Source organism: Muntiacus reevesi, chromosome 22 (genome assembly GCF_963930625.1).
Source record: "Muntiacus reevesi chromosome 22, mMunRee1.1, whole genome shotgun sequence".
Lineage (NCBI taxonomy): Eukaryota > Metazoa > Chordata > Mammalia > Artiodactyla > Cervidae > Muntiacus > Muntiacus reevesi.
In genome coordinates this window covers 26,686,463-26,709,519 of record NC_089270.1, presented here as the reverse complement: position 1 = coordinate 26,709,519, position 23,057 = coordinate 26,686,463, and the positions used below count along the sequence as shown (strand labels likewise).

The 23,057-nt window shown below is 39.4% G+C and overlaps 1 protein-coding gene across 6 annotated transcripts in view; it reads left to right on the top strand.

Annotated features, from left to right (window-relative positions):
• Positions 1–23,057, top strand: part of MTHFD2L (methylenetetrahydrofolate dehydrogenase (NADP+ dependent) 2 like) — a 149,965-nt gene that overhangs the window by 52,325 nt on the left and 74,583 nt on the right. For 3 of the 6 annotated variants that reach the window (XM_065914422.1, XM_065914420.1, XM_065914421.1), the window contains one exon: positions 14,437–14,529. The exons of 1 other annotated variant lie outside the window; for it this stretch is intronic. In XM_065914422.1, coding sequence (XP_065770494.1) covers positions 14,437–14,529 — 93 coding nt within the window. Of the gene's footprint in view, positions 1–14,436; positions 14,530–16,420; positions 16,595–20,108; positions 20,241–23,057 lie in introns of those variants that run through there. 2 more of the 6 variants (XM_065914424.1, XM_065914423.1) reach the window with 2 other exon arrangements.

Here is a 23,057-nt window from a genome sequence, read left to right as displayed (position 1 = left end):
CTTAAGGAATGGATGATTTCTAACTGTAGTTCTACATGATTTCTAACTGTAGTTCTATACCTATTTATGTCTATCTTCTGTTACAATTGCAATGGAATGTTTTTAATAGTCTACCTTCTGTCACTACAATTTATTTCAGACTAAAGAAAATCCCAGCTCAGAGACAAAAACAAAAATGTATACTACTTAAAGTTACTAAAAATTTCTAAAATATCTAGAGGAAAAGTTTCACTCTATACAAAATAAATAATTCATACCATATGGTAAATGATGAGTTGATGATTTTTTAAAAAATCAAGTCGATGCCATGCAATTATTATATGTATAAAGTAAGAACATCAGATAGAACTTCCTCAAACAGGCCTCTCTGAAAATCTATCCCACTCCCTCACACACAGATCTATAGACACGCTAAAGAATTTCTCCTTCACAATGTTTATCAGTCTGTAATTATAATTTATTTGTGTCATTATTGATTAGTGTTCATCATACTTACTGGACTGTTAACTCCACAAGAGCAAAAACCAGATTTATTTATCTTCCCATTTTATTTCCAGAACTTATTAACAGCACAATATTTCTCCAAAAATTCTTTGTTCAATAAATGAATGAAAAGATCACTTTATTTGTAGAACATGAGTATCACAAAGGTTTTAACACAGCTATTCATAAACTGTAGTCTTAGAAGCCCTGATGTACCACAAGATTTTAAATGGTTCTGAGGCTAACCATGAAAGGCCAAAAAGTGGGCAATGGCCCAATTCTTAGAAATCCCTGTCCTTTCCCCCCAAATAATCAGGGAATAGCTGAAATAATCAGGGAATAATTAGAATAATAATTGGAACAATAATGAGTTGGAATAATTTTCCCACGCATTTGCCTATGAAATTACTCAGCCCATAAAAACTTGCCACCCCATATTTTAGGGGCTCTTACCTTCTGAGATGACCCACACTCTGTCTATGGAGCGTGTTTCTCTCTAAATAAATCCATTTCTTACCTAAAGAAAAAAACACTTTTTTAATGGCTTTGCAGGAGACCTGGTTTCGCTCGCTGGATTGGGAAGATCCCCTGGCAACCCACTCCAGTATTCTTGCCTGGAGAATTCCATGGACTGAGGAACCTGGCAGGCTACAGTCTGTGGGGTCACAAAGAGTCAGACACAACTGGGTGACTGACACTGGTTGCTGGTTAATTTTTTTTTCAAGGGACAAAGCTTAGTCAAATAAGTCTAGGAAATCTGGGTTAAACAAAATCAAACATTTATCTTGACTGTGAATATAGTAATATAATATAGCCTTTAACATAGTGAGCACTGTGAAACTCTGAGAGAGTAAAAGTCTTTGGTATTTGACCCTGGAAGTTGTTTTTTCCCTCTAAAACAATATGAATCTATATATGTATATTTATATACATCCTGGAATGTGAAGTCAAGTGGGCCTTAGGAAACATCACTACAAACAAAGCTAGTGGAAGTGATGGAATTCCAGTTTAGCTACTTCACATCCTAAAAGATGATGCTGTGAAAGTGCTGCACTCAATATGCCAGCAAATTTGGAAAACTCAGCAGTGGCCACAGGACTGGAAAAGGTCAGTTTCATTCCAATCTCGAAGAAAGGCAATGCCAAAGAATGCTCAAACTACCGCACAATTGCACTCATCTCACACACTAGCAAAGTAACGCTCAAAATTTTCCAAGCTAGGCTTCAACAGTATGTGAACCATGAACTTACAGATGTTCAACCTGCATTTAGAAAAGGCAGAGGAACCAGAGATCAAATGTTGGCAATTTTGATGATCATTGGATCATCAAAAAAGCAAGAGAGTTCCAGAAAAGCATCTACTTCTGCTTTATTGACTATGCCAAGCCTTTGACTGTATGGATCACAACAAACTGTGGAAAATTCTTCAAGAGATGGGAATACCAGACCACCTGACCTGCCTCCTGAGAAATCTGTATGCAGGTCAAGAAGCAACAGTTACAATTAGACATGAGCAACAGAATGCTTCCAAATTGGGAAAGGAGTACGTCAAGGCTGTATATTGTCACCCTGCTTAACTTACATGCAGAGTACATCATGGGAAATGCCAGGCTGGATGAAGCACAAGCTGAAATCAAGATTGCCGGGAGAAATATCAATAACCTCAGCTATGCAGATGATACCACCCTTATGGCAGAAAGCGAGAAGAGCTAAAGAGCCTCTTGATGAACATGAAAGAGGAGAGTGAAAAAGATGGCTTAAGATTCAGCATTCAGAAAACTAAGATCATGGCATCCAGTCCAATCACTTAATGGTAAATAGATGGGGAAACAATGAAAACAATGAAAGACTTTATTTTGGGGGGCTCCAAAATCCCTGCAGATGGTGACTGCAGCCATGAAATTAAAAGATGCTTGCTCCTTGGAAGAAAAGCTATGATCAACCTAGATAGCATATTAAAACGTAGAGACATTACTTTGCCAACAAAGGTCCGTCTAGTCAAAGTTAGGGTTTTTCTAGTAGTCATGTATGGATGTGAGACTTGGAGTATAAGGAAAGCTGAGACCAAAGAATTGATGCTTTTGAACTGTGGTGTTGGAGAAGACTCTTGAGAGTCCCTTGGACTGCAAGGAGATCCAACTAGTCTATCCTCAAGGAGATCAGTCCAGAATATTCATCAGAAGGACTGATGCTGAAGCTGAAACTCGAATACTTTGGCCACCTAATGCAAAGAACTGACTCACTAGAAAAGAGACCTTGATGCTGGGAAAGGTTGAAGGTGGGAGGAGAAGGGGACGTCAGAGGATGAGATGGTTGGATTGTATCACTGACTCGATGGACATGAATTTGAGTAAGCTCTGGGAGTTGGTGATAGACAGGGAGGCTAGGCGTGCTACAGTCCATGAGGTTGCAAAGAGTTGGACAGGACTGAGTGACTGAACTGAACTGAATGTATATTTATAGTTGCCATATTTGTATCTATATGTTTACTATATATGTACTGATATACCCCAGAGATCTAGCCTTTTTCCACACAGAGGATGAATAGGGCAATAAGCAGGGTGTCGTTCTTCAAGATGTCTGCATTTTTCACTCTCAATTTCAGGACCTTGAGAAAACTTATTTAGCATCAGTCTATAGTCTTTTAAGGCTTTCCTGGTAGCTCAGATGGTAAAGAATCTGCCTGCAAAGCAGAAAATCCAGGTTCGATCCCTAGGTTGTGATGATCCCCTGGAGAAGGATATGGCAATTCACTCCAGTATTCTTGTCTAGAACATTCCATGGACCGAGGGGCCTGGCAGGCTACAGTCTTTGGGGTCACAAAGAGTTGGACACGACTGAGTGACTAACATTATGCCCTTATAAGCAAGTTTGCAAGAGCAGACATTGTAGTAAGAGTCCTCAGTTTATTTTCATCTGTTAAATAAATGCAAAAATTATATAAAGCTTTAGCAAATAGACCTCATACACACATCTCCCAGCCAAAACAACTAGAAAGCAAAGGGTAACACTTTGGCTCCTGCTGACACTTAGCCTTTGTCCCATGACTGAGTTGGCTCCCTCATTTTGGCTAGGGTTTGGGTTGGTCTGATTGCTTTGTTTTTTGTTTTCTTATATAGCTTAAAATCTGTTTCACAATCAGGAATACTACCGTCAATCCTGACCCGGCAGCTTGGTAGCATGAGGAATTTGGTCACCTGGGGAATTTATTCATGTGGATGATTTAACAAATTTTATTCCTATTAATAGGAAAATAAACCTAAAAATATGACTCCAAAGCCAATGTTTTCATTTATAGCTGGCAACTTGTTCTCTCCATAGTTGCAGTCTTGACAGGTAAAGTTGGACTCCTGGAGCAGGAGAGCCTAGTGTTAACGAGACTAGGTGCTCTGATCATATTGCCTGAGTGCACCCTGTGTTCCTGTATTTCCCTGAAACTCAGTGTTCAGTTCACATTAGCTATTATAGTGTACTTGCTCTAAAAAGTATTTAAAGTGGTCCACAACAGTATGCAAAGCACAATGCAAATGAGAAATAGTTAAGAAAAAGGAGAAATAAGACCTGAAACTAAAAAAAGAAAACAAAAACCTGAAGCTAAAATGGAGTTATGAATAAAGCTACTATTAAAAATAGGCATATCATTAAATCTTCATGGATATTTTCCCTTGCCAAACACACTGCAGTTTATATACTGTCACTAAATATATGTTTGGTGAATTTAATTGGGTCTAAACTATACTTTCTGTATTAGGGTCAGTAATTTCATTCTGTGAGCATTTTAGCAGGAAAACAAAATGACTAGTTACCCAATTAAGTGTCTTTAGGATTAAAAATAAACACATGCTCAGAATAAATGAAACATTTTCTGCATTTTCTGATATTAAAACCAAAAAGTAATTTCTCCTAAATTCCTTATAAGCAGGGAACTATGAATGGAATGAGTAATATTCATATGCTTTTTAATTTAATGAAATGGTCATATTTTATAGTTATTTCTTTCATTGTCTAGCATAGGTCAAAGCTACCATTGGCATGTATCTCTCTGATCTCACTCACACATTTCTTCTAATTCTGTTTCTGAGTCATTCTCTTCTTCCCACCTTCTAAACCAGTGTTCTCAAACCTAGCTGTCCACTAGTATCATCTGAGGGCTTTTAAAAATGTAGTCACCTGAACCCAATGCAGAACAGTTATATCAGAGTCTTTGTGAGGAGGATCTGAATATCAGCATTTTTTATAACGCTTCATAAAAGAATCTAACACAATGATAGCAATTGAGGATGAAGCTCAGAACATTGGAATGAGTCCAGGACTTCACTTCCTATTCCAGAGTCATTCTGTAGGCATTTTCTCCCAGCCTTGTAGCTTCACTTTTTAATTTTTTAAATTAATTTGTATTACAGTTGCTTTACAATGCCATGTTAGTTTCTGCTGTATAGCAAAGTAGATCAGCTGTATGGTTGCATGTATCCCCTCTTTCTTGGATTCCTTCCCACTTAGGTTACCGCAGAGCCTTGGGTAAAGTTTCTTGTGCCATACAGTAGGTTCTCATTAGTTATCTGTTTTATACATGGTATCAATAGTACATATATATGTCAATCTCCCAGTCTCCCAATCCATCCCACCCTCCTCCTACTTTGCCGTCTGTATGTTTGTTCTCTATATCTGTGTCTTTATTTATACTTTGCAAATAAGCTCATCTATACCTTTCTTCTAGATTCCACATATATGCGTTAATATATGATGTTTGTTTTTCTTTTTCTGACTTATTTCACTCTGTGAGACAGCCTTTGTCCATCCATGTCTCTGCAAATACCACCCTCATAGCTTTAAATCCACCTGTATCACCCCGATGCTCTACAGCCATGTAACCACTGTCCACTTGACAACTCCACTTGGATGGTCCACAGGAATCTCAAAATTGCCAAACACAAACCTTCACTCGTAATTTTACTCCCCATAGTCCTCAGCATCTTAGTAAATGTCACCATCAGTTCACCTAGTTGCTCAAGCCATCCTTGATTTCTCTCTCTCACACTCCCTATCTTATCCATTAGCAATCTGTGCAAAACATACCTATGAGCTCATCACATTCACTAATAAGACCCTCGGTCAGTAAGCCATTATCTCACACTATAAAATGTACAATTTTATAAAACTTACTTCTGCCTTTCTCCCATCTCCCACATCCAGTCTATTTTCCAAGTGTTGTGTCTCAGTCATTGGTGGCTTCCCGTAATACTCACAGCAACAAAATGCCAGAATAGAAGCCAAATCCCTTGCTGTCATATGCAAGATATTACATGATCCGACGTGTGTCTCCTTACTCATTTCCTACCACTTACCTTCCTCACTACCCTCCAGCCACACCTGCCTTTTGCTTTCCTAGAACACGCCGTACATTCTCATGTGTCAGATCTTTGCTCTTGGCTTTCCTTTTGCCTAGAATGCTCTTTTTCGTAGTCATTTGCATAACTTATTTCCTCATTCCTTCTGGTTTCTGTTCAGATGTTATCTCCGTGGGAGACCTGGGTTCAATCCCTGGGTTGGGAAGATCCCCTGGAGAAGGGAAAGGCTACCCACTCCAGCATTCTGGCCTAGAGAGTTCCATGGACTGTATGGTCCATGGGGTCACAAAGGGACTTTCACTTCATTTCACCATTCTTAGCTTCCTCACTACCCTCCAGCCTCACCTGCCTTTTGCTTTCCTGGAACATGTCATACATGCTCATGTGTCAGATCTTTGCTCTTGGCTTTCCTTTTGCCTATAATGCTCTTTTTTGTAGTTATTTACATTGTTTATTTCCTCGCTACTTCTGGTTTCTGTTCAGATGTTATCTCCACAGGCTGTCCCTGACCACCTTATCAAAATAGCACCTATTCTGTTGCTCCTTATTCACTTATTCTGTGCTTTTTACTCATCGCATTTATTCTGATGTAAATTCTTATTATAGATTTATTTGCTCATTTATGTATTATCTTTGTTGGATGATGAATCCATGTGTTAAATTCAACAATTTCTGGCTGAAACCAGGGGCAGACTTTTTAATTATCTAGAGCAATAGGTGGTTATGATTCAGTAAGTCTTTCCTAATACTCTTTCTCACAAAAGAAATTTGAGATAGATGTAAAAGGAGTGAGATCGAAATGGTATTTGACTAAATGTGAAACCATATTCCTTAGTTTGCATCCACCTAGCAACCCAAAGTGTTTGGAAGATAACTGACAGACTGATAAACAGCAAATCAAACTAGCCTAGTCTTGGCCAAATGCCAGGTTAAAGTCTGGCCCGTTTTAAATATGAAAAGAAGGCTTAGATCTGAGTACACTGTAACTACATCTAAAGTTATTTAAATAAAGAAAAAGCAGCTGAAATTGAAACAGAAAACTTATAATAAATGGAATTCAGGAGTCAAGAGAGTACAATATTATTTTTAAGATCTGGGAAAATTGTTATTGTTGTTCAGTCATTAAGTCATGTCCAGCTCTTTGTGACCCAATGATTGCAGTGCACCAGGCTTCCCTGTCCTTCACCATCTCCCAAAACCTGCCCAAACTCATGTCCATTGAGTCGGTGATCCTCTCTAACCATCTCATCCTCTGTCGTCCCCTTCTCCTCCTGCCTTCAATCTTTCCCAGGATTTCCTTTTCCAATGAGTCAGCTCTTCACATCAGGTGACCAAAGTATTGGAGCTTCAGCTTCAGCATCAGTCCTTCCAATGAATATTCAGGGTTGATTTCCTTTAGGATTGACTGTTTTGGTCTCCTTGCTTCCCACTTGGAAAAATTGGCTAGTGATTATTTTACAAGAAGATCCCCTGGAGGAGGAAATGGCAACTCACTCCTGTATGCCTCCCTGGAAAATGCCATGGACAGAGGAGCCTGGTAGGGCCACAGTCCATGGGATCATGAAGAGTCAGAGACATAGATCAACTGAGCACGCACAAAAATTAAAGCCTAAACTGTCTTTTTTTGTGTTAGAGGCACATAATGTTTTCCATCAGATGTGCTCTTATCAGTACTACCGGTGTATTCTGGGTGGGATTTGAAGGCAGACTTTATGCTTAAGGAAAAAGAAGTGTCATCGAGATCCCTCCCTGGCCTCCCTAGTATCAGCATGATAATCCCAGAAATGCTATTCTGCTGACCAAAGTGAAAACACAGTGTGTGCCAGCTCTGATTCTACTGCTCTGAGCACGTTTCCTTTCTGTTCAATGAGGAGGCTGTGCAGTGAAGTGACTAGGAGCTTGGCCTCAAGAGCTGGACTAAATGAGTTTGAATTCTGGCTCTTACATAGATTTATGACCTTGGACAATTATGGGTTCTTTGTGTTTTCTCATTTATATAATGTAAATAATGTTAGTTTTTTACCTCCCAAAAATACAGTGTTTGGTGAAGATTGTTATGAGTTAATATGTGTAACTAGAACAGTGCTAGTTGTGTAGTAAATTCTTACATAAGGGTTGTTTTTATCACATATGCTTTGGTTCTGCTCATATAGCTTCCATTGAGCATTTCTTAATAGAAAGTGTTTTGTTTTTCTGTTTCACGCTTAAAGATATAAAATAGCAGCTTATGAAGAGAAAAAGAAGTACATGTTTAAATTCAGAACCTTCAGGCCTCTGGAGTCATTTGTCCAAAAACAGAACTCAGGCTTCATTTTGCTGTCTAGTACTGTTTTGTTGATGAGTACTGAGTTTTCCTTCTTGACAAAAAGAAGTTTTCCTTCTTTCCTATTTTCTTGATTTTTTTCCCCTTAAGCCAGACCCTGGTATAAGTTAAATGTATCAGGGATGATGCAATTTTCCCTTATCCAGAGAAGCTGACAAAGAAATACCCTACATGTGAGATTCTAGCTCCTACTGGTTTTGCCATTTTGCTTCATCTGCTGATACAGGGACAAATACAGGTCTGAAGATCTGCCTCATGGATAAAGATGATGAGACTTGCCCTGTGTTGTTGAGGAAGATAGATCTAGGAACATAGCAAAAAGGTAGAGTTTTGCTATTATATGAAGGACTCTCTAACAGTTTGGGTTAAATAAAATACCCATGATTATTTTTATGGAAAATAATTTATTAGTTGGAAAAGATAGGAAAAGCATAAGGGAATTGAAGCAGAAGCAAACGAAATTCCTGCTCACATTAAGAATCTGTCTCTGAGAGCTTTAAGTGCCCCCGTGTGGTTCTTAGCTAGAGTAGATCATGGTTCTCTCTGCCAGTTCTGTAACTTATATCTCCTTTTAATGTAGAATTATCACAGTGTATTACAGTTCCAATTTACAGATCTGTTTTTATATGAGAGTAGAGAATTGTGTGTCTCCATTACTTGGCATGGCCCTGGGATTATTTCTTGGTTATTGAATAAATGAAATGCCTGACAAAAGTAAATTCCTCATTTAGGTAATTTTAACAAAAAAAATGATACTCTAAAATAATCATATTGTGTTGTCTTAGCATTTCTAACATCAAAAATTAATTTCCTCAGTTGGCACTCTGTGTTAATGGCCACCAACCCTTTGCTACAATCTGCAATTTTGCATAAATCACAGAGGTAATGATAGCCTAGAAGATTGTGCAGGGGGCTGGCTCCCAGTGAACAGTTCTTGGTTGACTGTAGACTCTTATATAGTCAGAAGCATTTCTTGCCCAGCAGCTAATTATTAAGTTCTAACAGAGCTCTACGATTCTAGGAGATAGGTCCTAAGTCTTTCGTTCTTATTATATCTTACAAATATGATGTAAAACACTGGGCACAATAAAGTTGCTTAAGACTCTTCTTATAAAAGATTTTTACCTAGATTTGTGTGATAGAGAAAAAGAGGCCTGAGCCCAGGCTGTTATCATATGCACACTAAGAGGATAAAGCTCAGTGTGAGAAAAAGTCATCTGAGGGTCAAAGATATGCATCATTCTGTGGCTGCGGTAACTTGTTGGTTCTGATTATCCTAGGGAAAAAGCTAAGGCACTAGAAATGACTAGGTGCAGCAAGCCCTGGGATTCACTGAAGAAAAGTGATGGAACACCAGAATTGAAAACAGAAATGACAAAATTTTTACAATGCCAAGTAAGACAGATTAAATAAGAGTAGGGTTAGGACAGCTAATTCACAGGAAAAGGGACAGGGTTTTGTTGTTTAAGTTGTGTCAGACTCTTTAGCGAACTCATGGACTATAGCCTGCCAGGTTCCTCTGTCCATCGGATTCTCCAGGCAAGAATACTGGAGTGGGTTGCCATTTCCTTCTCCATGGGATCTTTGTGACTCAGGGATCGAACCTGTATCTCTTACATCTACCTGCACTGGCAGGCGGGTTTGTTACCAGCTGAGCCACCAGGGAAGTAAAAAATATTTTTTCTTTATTGATTTGGCTGTGCTGACTTAGTTGTGGCGTGCTCAATCTTCTAGCTGCAGCATGCAAGATCTTGAGTTGTGGCATGTGGGATCTAGTTCCTCTATCAGGGATCAAACCTGGTCCCCCACATTGGGAGCATGGAGCCTTAACCACAGGACCGCCAGACCACCACGGGAGTCCCTCCAGGAACAGGTATCTAGGGACAAATGCGGAAGAGTCTGAGGCATTATTTGAATATGTTTATTCTTAACTCCCTTGGTTCACTTCTCTTTTGCTGTCATCATCTACTCTAGTGAATAGTAGGTTAAAAACCTTCCCATGGTTTGATTGTGCAGCAATCAGAAACTGATCCATCAAGTCTAAAAAAGACTTTGATATTGCCATGAGTATTCCTAGCCACACTCAGGGGTAAAAAAAACAGAATTAACTAGATGTTATTAATTAAGAAGTAGAGTTATCTAAAAGATCTTTCCATGCTGATTGAAATTTATCTCAGTTTTTTTTTCTTTTGCTTGAAGCTTTATAGGTTGTTAATTATATGTGTATATAACTCACTGAACTATGTATCACTCAGTTCCTTAAGGAAATCATCAGGAATGATGAAGTGGGAGGTTTTGGTTTTAATTTTGGTTTTTGAAAGGATTTGGGATGCTCTCATTTGGTGGTTTTTTAATTATTATTTTTTTGGCTGTGCCGGGTCTTCATTGAGGCACTCAGGGCACTCAGGCTATTCACTGTGGTGCATGCACTTCTCTACTTGCCACAGGTGGGCTCAGCAATTGCAACACACAGGCTTAGTTGTGGCATGTGGGATTTAGTTCCCTGACCAGGGATCGAACTTGGGCCCCTTCATTGGAAACAGAGTCTTATCCACTAGACCACAAGGGAAGTCCCAGGGGTCTCTCATTTGGAACAAGAGAATGCTTGAGTGGGCTGTTAACGTCTAAGGGAAGTTTTCTAAATATAGGAGAACTGCATTAAGATAGAGATGGGAGGATGTTTCATAATTCTGGTGCCTTGGGATGGTTCTAAACATACACTTTACATTTGTTGATTGTTTACAGCTTGTACTTACTTTTAGTAACTACATGTCTTTAATAATATTTATATATAACAAATATAATAACAAATATATAATATTTATATATAACAAATATTTATAATAATATTTGTTTAATTAATTGTTAATACTGAGAGTTCTCTCAGTATATGCAAGATACTGAACAAGACTTTGAAAGGAAAACTGATACAAAGGACACAACTTCTGTTCTAACTAGACTTTGTGATGTTAGACCCCAGGTGGTGGTGAAGGGAGGAGGGACTTCATAGATGATGCCAAGTTTATGGGCAGAAAATACAAGGAAGGTGGTGCCATTATAAGAGTAGATAACATAGGGAGGATAGCAGGTTTGCAGTGGCATTTGCAGCTAGCAGACATGAAGGAGGACACAATGAGTGAAGGAATTTGGGTTTTAGTTCATATATCATCCATTTATATTTATGTGTGGCACTTGGACAAGTAGATCTTGAGTAAAAGAATAGAGTTAATGGGGTCTGTTTGGAAGTCATATGAGGAAATATCACTTTTAAAGGTATAGGAGCCATTCAGATGTTCCCAGGGAAATGGTATGGAATGGAAAATCATAGAACCTTGGGAAATAGGTGACAAGGAGAGGATAGAAATGGCCAAAGAATTTGGAGGAAAAAAAGAGCTCAGTCTTGTGGCAGTCAGGAGAGCAGAATATGGAAGCAGGCATGGGGTGACTTGCAATGCAATGATTGGAGAAAGAATGAGTGACAACATCATAAACAAGATTCATCATTATTCAGGGAAAATTGTGTTAAAATCAGCAATAAAAATTGCTAAGTTGATTTTTTAACACTAGAATTGGTTTTATATTTTCATTCAGCTTCCCATTAATATGAATTATATTTGTCTTGGTAACTCAAGCACTGAACATTCAAATTGTGACTTATGAGCAGCAATGTGTTCTAGCAAGTGTTTGGCGTAGTGTTTGGTCATAAAATTCAACTTTTCCATAACAACATTTTTCTGTTGACTTTATTATTTTGTTGGTAAATTCTTAAAATTATTTTTTGGTGTTTTGACCTTGCATCTGGCACTTTTGTTTGCTTAAACATTTGCATAGAAGAAAATTTATTTAAACTGTTGCATAGAGTAAAATTCACTTTTTTGGTGTATAGTTCCATGAATTTAGACAAATGTACAGTCATGCAACTATCACTAATATCAAAATTCCCCAGGACTGATCCTTATATAGTATTATGAAAGTGTTAGTGGCTCAGTTGTATACAACTCTTTGTGACCCTGTGGACTGTGGCCCGCCAGGCTCCTCTGTCCATGGAATTCTCCAGACAAGAATACTGGAGTGGGTTGCCATTCCCTTCTCCAGGGAATCTTCCCAACCCTGGAATCGAACGTGGGTCTCCTGCATTGCAGGTAGATTCTCTATCATCTGAGCCATCAGGGAAGCCCCTATAGAGTATTATAGATACTGTTTTAAATCCTTTTTTAGATTATTTATCATGAAGTGAGTTGGATTTTCTTGAATCTGCTGTTTGCAAGATACTTCTGCTAGGGTTTGGGGAAGACATTCTGGGCAGCCTTCAGATTTTTTTCTTCACCACCTTCACAGAGTCAAGCCATTTCCTGCTTAAACAGCTCCTCTGAGTCTTTGTGTTACCACTCACTGTGAACTATGCGAGGTGCAAGAGGGCTTCTTCTGCCTTTATTCCTAAATGCAATAGGAGAGAGAGATTTTGCAATTTGCTATGACCTCTTTCACCTTCAGGAAGTATATTTTTGTAATCATTTTTCAGAGATCTGCCACTACTGGCCATGTTGTTATTGGTTGAACTTCTTTCTGCCTTTCTCCCTGTGTGATATCTACTAACTCTGCTGCGCCTGGGTAACTGTTACATATTTTTGGAATCTGTGAAAAATATGTCTTCTAGTTTTGCTAAAAAGGGGAATTGTGCAGTTTTTGTTGTCATTAACTGTGTAACTTTTGCATACTATCTGGGAGGAGCAGATAGAAGATCCTGTTTAACACATCCATGTTCTTACTGGAAGTCCTTCCTTTAACTGCTCTCATCACTGCCTTTCTCTCATTCCCTTTCTTTGGCTCACACATTAAGCTCTGGTATCCCTCACACTGCCAACTCCTCTTAATCCTACATCACTTTATTAAAGCATGGAGTACTTCCTGTTATTTCCTAGACCATGTCATCATTTCCTGAACATATAATTTCAAAGTTGGTCCACTTTTTCTTGCTATCCTTTTGATTTGAAATGCCCTTTTATTCTTTCCCTGATTAGTATACTGTTGTTCATACTTCATGGCAACCCACTCCAGTATTTTTGCCTGGACTATCCCAGGGACTGGGGAGCCTGGTGGGCTGCTGTCTATGGGGTCACACAGAGTTGGACACGACTGAAGCGACTTAACAGCAGCAGCAGTTCATACTTCATGAGCTAAAAATGTGTATTGACTCCTTTATGAAGCCTTCTTTGGCATCTCCTCAGCTGTTGTTTTTTCTGACTCTTTGTGACTTCATGGACTGCAGCACACCAGGCTTCCCTGTCCTTTAGTCTCTCCCGGAGTTTGCTCAAATTCATGTACACTGAGTCAGTGATGCTATCTAATCATCTCATCCTCTGCTACCTTCTTCTCTTTTTGTCTTCAATCTTTCCCAGCATCAGGGTCTTTTCCAATGAGTCAGCTCTTTGCATCAGGTGGCCAAAGTATAGGAGCTTCAACTTCAGCATCAATCCTTCCAACAAGTATTCGGGGTTGATTTCCCTTACAATTGACTAGTTTGATCTTGCCATCCAAGGGACTCTCCAGAGTCTTCTCCAGGACCACAATTTGAAAGCCTCAGCTCTTCAGCGTTCAGCCTTGTTTATGGTCCAACTCTCAAATCCATACATGACTACTGGAAAAACCATAGCTTTGACCATATGGACCTTTGTAGGCAAGGTGATGTTTCTGCTTTTTAATACACTGTCTAGGTTGGTCATAGCTTTCCTTCCAAGGAACAAGCATCTTTTAATTTAATGTCTGCAATCACCATCCACAGTGATTTTGGAGCCCAAGAAAATAAAACCTGTCATTGCTTCCACTTTTTCCTCTTTCATTTGCCATGAAGCGAGGCAAATCAATCTCTCACCTATGTTTCCACAGCACACTGTCCCATTTTCGCTGCAATTACTTTGTTGCTTTCAATATTTATATATCTTATTATCAAGCCAGTGAGTATCCCCTGCATCTATGTATTGGCCTGTCAATATAAAACTTTCAAATCCTTGGTTTCTAGGACTCTACTTGCAAATCTCCTATGATGAACAGCACATACCTTCATTTGGTCTCATTTGACTTTCTACTGGTCAGTTGAAGGGTGCAATATTTTGAGTCACTAGATTTCCATATGTAGCTTTTCCTTGCAAAGTGTTTTGATAATTTCAAAGCAATTTTACTATTCTTAGGATGTTACTGGATGTTACTGGAACTCCTCTAGAAATGAAGCCTCAGTTAAAAAAAAAACTCAGTAATTACTAATAGAAGTTATTCTGCGTTCCAGGTGATGCGACTGTGACGATAGCTCACAGATATACCCCCAAAGAGCAACTGAAGATCCACAGTCTGTTGGCAGATGTCATCATAGCTGCTGCAGGTAAGTCTGTAGTGCCTGTTATTTGCTGAAATGTCACATCAGCAGACTAATTCCTTCCCTGATTGCTGACATGTCTATAAGAACAGCTTCTTGGAAGAATTAGGTATATGTACACCTAACTTCCATTCTCTCTTTTGGTAGCCATGATATTGGTCCATTATGCCTGTGTTAGCATTTCTTACTTCATTATGGAAAACCAAAACAGTCTTTGGAATGACAGATTAAGCACAAGAATGAACGTGTACTTTGACAATTACTTTGACTGGCGTGATTGGTTTCAAACATGAATAAGTTAAGAGGAGACTGGTAGGAAATGCTGTCGAAAAGATAGTCAGGGCTAGCTCATGTAGGATCTTGTAAACCCTCCAGGGACTTTCATATAAGCCAAGGATGGCTGTGAGCAAAAGATCGATATGGTTTGGCTTATGTTTTTAAAATATTACTTATATTGTGTCAAGGAGAATTGATTCTAGAACAGTAAAAGAGAGAAGAGTTATTGCACTTCTATATAAGGAATCTTGATTTTCCCTTAGTTTGTTTTCTATTCAAACATACAAAGTAATTCTACCCTTCACTTCTAGCTTTACTCTTGCCACATAGTATTTCTGCATTACAGATGACTGTGACTCTTCTTGTTTTATCCAAGGCTTGAATAGGGGCATTTTTCACTTTATCAATTAGATGTTACTGATAATTTCTAGACTTTGCAGTTAAGTTGTTGAATATTTACAAACTACAAAGGGAGGGTAAAAGTTCCAAAAGAAATTGAGTTTGATGAAGAGAATGATAATAGTTTAAATTAGTTTCAATGACGTTAACTCACTTTTTAAATAATATAGACCCTTCTCTGGAACTCAGAATATATATGTGATGATTCCAGGTGGAGTAATTTGCCTCTTTGTAGAGTAAAAATAGAAATATTACATTTTCATGAAGTCACCAGTAAACTGGTAAAGCTAATCACATTTCCTGTTTTTCTGAAAAATTATATTCAGGAGATATCAAATGCAAATTTTTGAACTGAACTGGCATAAATAAGACATCAGATGTTTAGAGAGGCACTAAGAGTTTTCATGCCATAGGTCAGCATTAAGTAAAACGCTGTGCACCAGCTGATATATTAGCAGAGACAAATACCGACTCCTTTTTAGAAATACTAGGATTCACACACCAGTCTCAGGATTTGGTGAACAGAGAGAAATTAGAGTGATCTTCCTGGTTTATCTCTAACTTTAGACAGAATGAAATTTACATTATCTTTAAAAAGGTGCTGTTGACTCCAGTATTACCAACTTATAAAGACTGTTCCACCATTGACCCCATTTCCCATTTATCAATTATGACATTCAATGCATATTTTCTTCTAGTGGAGTAACATCCCTCAGTGTGCATTCAGTTCATGGTTTGTTTTTTTTTTTTTGATAAAAAATGACAAATGTGTGATCAAAATCCTCTTTTCAGAACCACTGACATTCTTTGTGACTAAATCAAAGCTTATGTCACAAGTATACATTCTTGAGTTCCTGCTATGGACTCACTGTATGTTCCTTTGTAAAGGCTTAAATCAGCACTTTGTAAAAGGCAAAGGAACAAGAGATCAAATTGCCAACATCTGTTAGATCATAGAAAAAGCAAGAGATTTCCAGAAAAACATCTACTTCTGCTTCATTTACTATGCTAAAGCCTTTGAATGTGTGAATCACAACAAACTGTGGAAAATTCTTCAAGAGATGGAAATACCAGACCACCTTGCCTATCTCCCAAAAAACCTGTATTCAGGTCAAGAAGCAACAGTTAGAACCAGACGTGGAACAACTGACTTGGTTCCAAACTGGGAAAGGAGTGCGTCAAGGCTGTATGTTGTCACCTTGCTTGTTTAACTTCTGTGCAGAGCACATCATGAGAAACGCTGGGCTGGATGAAGCACAAGATGGAATCAAGATTGCCGGGAGAAATATCAATAACCTCAGATATGTGATGACACCACCCTTATGGCAGAGGGAGCTCAAGAGCCTTTTGATGAAGGTGAAAGAGTAGAGTGAAAAAGTTGGCTTAAAACCCAACATTCAGAAAACTAAGATCATGGCATCCCATCCCATTAGTTCATGGCAAATGGACAGGAAAACAGTGGAAACAGTGAGAGAATTTATTTTGGGGGGCTCCAGAATCATTGCAGATGGTAACTGCAGCCATGAAATTAAAAGATGCTTGCTTCTTGAAAGAAAAGCTATGACAAACCTAGACAGCATATTAAAAAGCAGAGACATTACTTTGCCGACAAAAGTCCCATCTAGTCAAAGCTATCTTTTTCCAGTAGTCATGTATGGATGTGAGAGTTGGACTATAAAGAAGGCTGAGCACCTAAGAATTGATGTTTTCAAACTGTGGTGTTGGAGAAGCTCTTGAGAGTCCCTTGGACTGCAAGGAGATCCAACCAGTCCATCCTAAAGGAAATCAGTCCTGAATATTCATTGGAAGGACTTATGCTGAAGCTGAAGCTACAGTACTTTGGCCACCTGATGGGAAGAGCTGCCTCATTGGAAAAGAACCTGATGCTGGGAAAGATTGAGGGCAGGAGGAGAAGCGGACGACAGAGGACGAGATGGTTGGATGGCATCACCGGCTCAATGGACATGGGTTTAAACAAGCTCCAGGAGATGCTGAAGGACGGGGAATCCTGGCGTGCTGCGGTCCATGGGGTCGCAAAGAGTCAGACATGACTGAACGACTGAACAAAAACAACAAATCAGCATTGAATACAAGGCATTAGAAATAAGACACGAAAAGACAAAGGAAAATAAGAGAAAGGAAAGGAGGAGCCAAGCCTATGTAAAATGAACAAGTGAAAGTGATAGTCAATCGGTCACGTCCGACTCTTTTGAACTGCTTTAACTATATATAGCTCGTTAGGCTTCTCTGTCCGTGGAATTGTCCAGGCAAGAATACTGGAGTGGGCAGCCATTCCTTTTTCCAGAGGATCTTCCCTATCTGGGATCTAACCCAGGTCTCCTGCACTGCAGGCTGATTCCTTACCATCTGAGCCACTAAGCCAGGAGGTACTCAGGCTTCTAGCGGTAGAGCCTCCGTGGATACTGTAAGCAGCCCCCATCCTGCTCAGGATAGCCACTTACCACCAGGGGGCGCCAGTCAGGCGTGCACCTACTGCAAACAGCCAGCTGGGCACGCTTCGCCCCTATCCTGAGGGAGAAGACATTTTGAATGAGAGCAGTGCAGTCAGGTCTTGCTTCTGCCTTGTGTTCTAGTTCTAACGCCTCCAACCATTAATAGATACTAAAGTATTCTGAAACCTGGAAGACTGCCCTATACAAAGCCCTCCCGTCATCCCCAAGAAATAAATATTTGGATAATGGGAAATTTCAGGGAAGAAAATTGAGAATTATAAGAAATAGCTAAAGATTGCTACATTTCCACTTCCTTAATAAACACCAGGAGAATTTAAGGGTAAAATATGTAGATATTGGTAAATTACAGTAAAGTATAAATTAATGTAAAAAAGAAATTCCATATAACCAGACAATAAGAATGAAATATTTCTGAAATGACCACATCATCATGTGTGGGGAATAAATAAATACAATTAGCAGTGGGTATTAAAGAAGGAGATAGTGATCTAATAGAGTTGCTGGGACAGGGAGGGCTGGATCATTATCATAACGAAGACGTCAGCATATATGGAAGCAGTTGCATCTAAAAGTCGGGAACAGTAGAAGGAGGAGCAGGGTGTACTGTACCAGAAAGTTTAATAATGTTTGAGAAATGACAGTGCAGAATGTAATGATGAAATCTCAGAATGGGCTTGAACAAGAAAAAGGTAGAAAAGGAAATCATTTTGTGAAGATCCCGGGGCATGAATAAAATTAGCTTATATTAACCTCGCCCCTCCAGTTTCTCAAATTACCATAGGTTTAACTGTGCATCACTTACTTTTTAAATATCTACTTTCAAAAATCAAGAATTGGACTAATTTAGAAGCTCAGATTTGAAAATCAGATCGTCAGACTGCTTCCCAAGTAGCACTAGCGGTAAAGAACCTGCCTGCCAATGCAGGAGACCTAATGAGACAAAGGTTCCATCCCTTGATCGGGAAGATTCCCTGAAAAAGGGAATGGCTACCCACTCCAGTATTCTTGTCTGGAGAATTCCATGGACAGAGGAGCCTGGCAGGCTACAGTCCATGGGGTCAAAAGAGTCAGGACATGACTGAGTGACTAACACACAGAAGCTCAAATCTGAAAATCAGATTGTCAAACTGCATTTAGAAATAAGAAGTTTAAGTCTCTATAGCTACCTCTGAGTTCACAGAAAGCATGAGTCTGTTTCTAGGGTATTATTCTGTACCATGCTTATAGCACTTAACACCTGTGTATGGCTGTCTGTCACCTTCACTAGACTAGAGCAGGGACAGGTCTGGTTTTTGTTGTTGTTGCTGGCTCTTTTTTTAGCCAGACCCATAGTTGGTACTCAGTAAATATGTCCTGTAATTCATCTTGAGATTACAGTTGGAGCAAGGATTTCTTCAAGTTGATATAAACTTAACTGATAAATATTTAAGAATACTTTTATAAGGATGAAATTGTTAGTCTAAGATATTGGTTGATTCACTTAGAGATAACATTATTTTTATGACTACTAAACTTCCTTTTGCCATCTCCTGTTTGACCACTTCCAATTTGCCTTGATTCATGGACCTAATGTTCCAGGTTCCTATGCAATATTGCTCTTTACAGCATTGGACCTTGCTTCTATCACCAGTCACATCCACAAATGGGTATTGTCTTTGCTTTGGCTCCATCCCTTCATTCTTTCTGGAGATATTTCTCCACAGATCTCCAGTAGCATATTGGGCACCTACTGACCTGGGGAGTGCCTCTTTGAGTATCCTATCACTTTGCCTTTTCATACTGTTCATGGGGTTCTCAAGGCAAGAATACTGAAGTGGTTTGCCATTCCCTTCTCCAGTGGACCACATTCTGTCAGGCCTCCCCACCATGACCCATTTGTCTTGGGTGGCCTCACATGGCATGGCTTAGTCTCACTGAGTTAGACAAGGCTGTGGTCCATGTGATCCCTTAGAATTCCACAGAATTCTAAGGAATCCTTTAGAAGAAATGGAGTAGCCATCATGGTCAACAAAAGGGTCCAAAATGCAGTACTTGGATTCAATCTCAAAAATGATAGGATGATCTCTGTTCATTTCCAAGGCAAACCATTCAATATCATGGTAATCCAAGCCTATGCCCCAACCAGTAATGCTGAAGAAGCTGAAGTTGAATGGTTCTATGAAGACCTACAAGACCTTTTAGACTAACACCCAAAAAAGATGTCCTTTTCATTATAGGGGACTGGTATGCAAAAGTAGGAAGCCAAGAAACACCTGGAGTAACAGGCAAATTTGGCCTTGGAGTACAGAATGAAGCAGGGCAAAGGCTAATAGAATTTTACCAAAAGAACTCACTGGTCATAGCAAACACCCTTTTCCAACAACACAAGATTAGACTCTACACATGAACATCACCAGATGGTCAACACCAAAATCTGACTGATTATATTCTTTGCAGCCAAAGATGGAGAAGCTCTATACAGTCAGCAAAAACAAGACCTGGACCTGACTGTGGCTCAGATCATGAACTCCTTATTGCCAAATTCAGACTTAAATTGAAGAAAGAAGGGAAAACTACTAGACCATTCAGGTATGACCTAAATCAAATCCCTTATGACTATACAGTAGAAGTGAGAAATAGATTTAAGGGACTAGATCTGATAGAGTACCTGATGTACTGTGGATGGAGGTTCGTGACCTTGTACAGGAGACAGGGATCAAGACCATCCCCATGGAAAAGAAATGCAAAAAAGCAAAATGACTGTCTGAGGAGGCTTTACAAATAGCTGCAAAAAAGAGAAGTGAAAAGCAAAGGAGAAAAGGAAAGATATTCCCATTTGACTTCAGAGTTCCAAAGAATAGCCAGGAGAGATAAGAAAGCCTTCCTCAGTGATCAATGCAAAGAAATAGAGGAAATCAACAGAATGGGAAAGACTAGAGATCTCTTCATTAGAGATATCAAGGGAACATTTCATGAAAGATGGGTTTATAAAGGACAGAAATGGTCTGGACCTAAGAGAAGCAGAAGATATTAAGAAGAGATGGCAAAAATACACAGAAGAACTGTATAAAAAAGATCTTCATGACCCAGATAATGACAATGGTGTGATCACTCACCTAGAGCCAGACATCCTAGAAAAATGTGAAGTCAAGTGGGCCTTAGGAAGCATCACTATGAACAAAGCTAGTGGAGGTGATTAAATTCCAGTTGAGCTATTTGAAATCCTAAAAGATGATGCTGTGAAAGTGCTGCACTCAATATGCCAGCAAATTTGGAAAACTCAGCAGTGGCCACAGGACTGGAAAAGGCCAGTTTTCATTCTAATCCCAAAGAAAGGCAATGCCAAAGAATGCTCAAACTACCACACAATTGCACTCATCTCACAAGCTAGTAAAGTAATGCTCAAAATTCTCCAAGCCAGGCTTCAGCAATATGTGAACCGTGAACTTCCAGATGTTCAAGCTGGTTTTAGAAAATGCAGTGGAACCAGAGATCAAATTGCCAATATCACTGGATCATCGAAAAAGCAAGAGAGTTCCAGAAAAACATCTACTTCTGCTTTATTGACTATGCCAAAGCCTTTGACTGTGTGGATCACAATAAACTGTGGAAAATTCTAAAAGAGATGGGAATACCAGACCACCTGACCTGCCTCTTGAGAAACCTGTATGCAGGTCAGGAAGCAACAGTTAGAACTGGACATGAAACAACAGACTGGTTCCAAATAGGAAAAGGAGTACGTCAAGGCTGTATATTGTCACCCTGCTTATTTAACTTACATGCAGAGTACATCATGAGAAATGCTGGGCTGGAAGAAGCACAAGCTGGAATCAAGATTGCCGGGAGAAATATCAATAACCTCAGATACACAGATGACACCACCCTTATGGCAGAAAATGAAGGGGAACTAAAGAGCCTCTTGAGGAAAGTGAAAGGGGAGAGTGAAAAACTTGGCTTAAAGCTCAACATTCAGAAAAGTAAGATCATGGCATCTGGTCCCATCACCTCATGGGAAATAGATGGGGAGACAGTGGAAACTGTGTCAGACTTTATTTTGGGGGGCTCCAAAATCACTGCAGATGGTGATTGCAGGCATGAAATTAAAAGACACTTACTTCTTGGAAGGAAAGTTATGACCAACCTAGATAGCATGTTAAAAAGCAGAGACATTACTTTGCCAACAAAGGTCCATCTGGTCAAGGCTATGGTTTTTCCAGTGGTCATGTATGGATGTGAGAGTCAGACTGTGAAGAAAGCTGAGCACTGAAGAACTGATGCTTTTGAACTGTGGTGTTGGAGAAGAGTCTTGAGAGTCCCTTAGACTGCAAGAAGATCCAACCAGTCCATCCTGAAGGAGATAAGTCCTGGGTGTTCATTGGAAGGACTGATGCTGAGGATGAAACTCCAATACTTTGGCCACCTCATGAGAAAAGTTGACTCACATGAAAAGACCCTGATGCTGGGAGAGATTGGGGGCAGGAGGAGAAGGGGACGACAGAGGATGAGACGGTTGGTAGGCATCACCGACTCGATGGACATGAGTTTGACTAAACTCTGGGAGTTGGTGATGGACAGGGAGGCCTGGTGTGCTGCGATTCATGGGATCGCAAAGAGTCGGACATGACTGAGCAACTGAACTGAAATGACTGAACTGAAACTTCCTACTTTGTCACTGTAAATTGATAAAGCCATAAAGGTGAAAGATATGTTTATAAAAAATCAGTTCATGTCATTAGGTGGATGAATGGATTGATTTTAAAGTTTAAAACATTTTTAAGATTAAAACTTATGAGCAGGTTGAAGAAAATAAGGAGACTGTTATAGACATCTAAAATATAGTAAGAAAGGAGAAAGAAAAGGGGAAGGTATAAATTAGAAGGGGAGGTATAAATTAGAAGGTTAGGATTAAGATGGCTCAGTTGGTAAAGAAATTGCCTGCAATGCAGGAGACATAGGAGATGCAGGTTTGATCCCTGGATCAGGAAGATCCTCTGGAGGAGGAAATGGCAACCCACTCCAGTATTCTTGCCTCGAGATCCACGGACAGAGGAGCCTGGCAGGCTGCAGTCCATGGGGTCACAAGAGTTAGACACAACTGAGTGCCTAACTAAGCACACACACTCTGTAAAATAGATAATCAACCAGGACTTAGTGTAAAGCCCAAGGAACTCTACTCAATACTCTGTAATAACCTATATGGAAAAAGAGTCTGAAAAAGGATAGATATATGTATATGCATAACTGAGTCACCTTGCTGAACACCTGAAACTAATACAACATTGTGGATCAACTATACTCCAATATAACATAGAAACTTTAAGAACAAAAATATAAATAGAGTATTAGTTGAATGAAAAGAAGTAGTTTAGGGGAAGGCTAAATTGGCTTTGTGTAAGATAATGATAA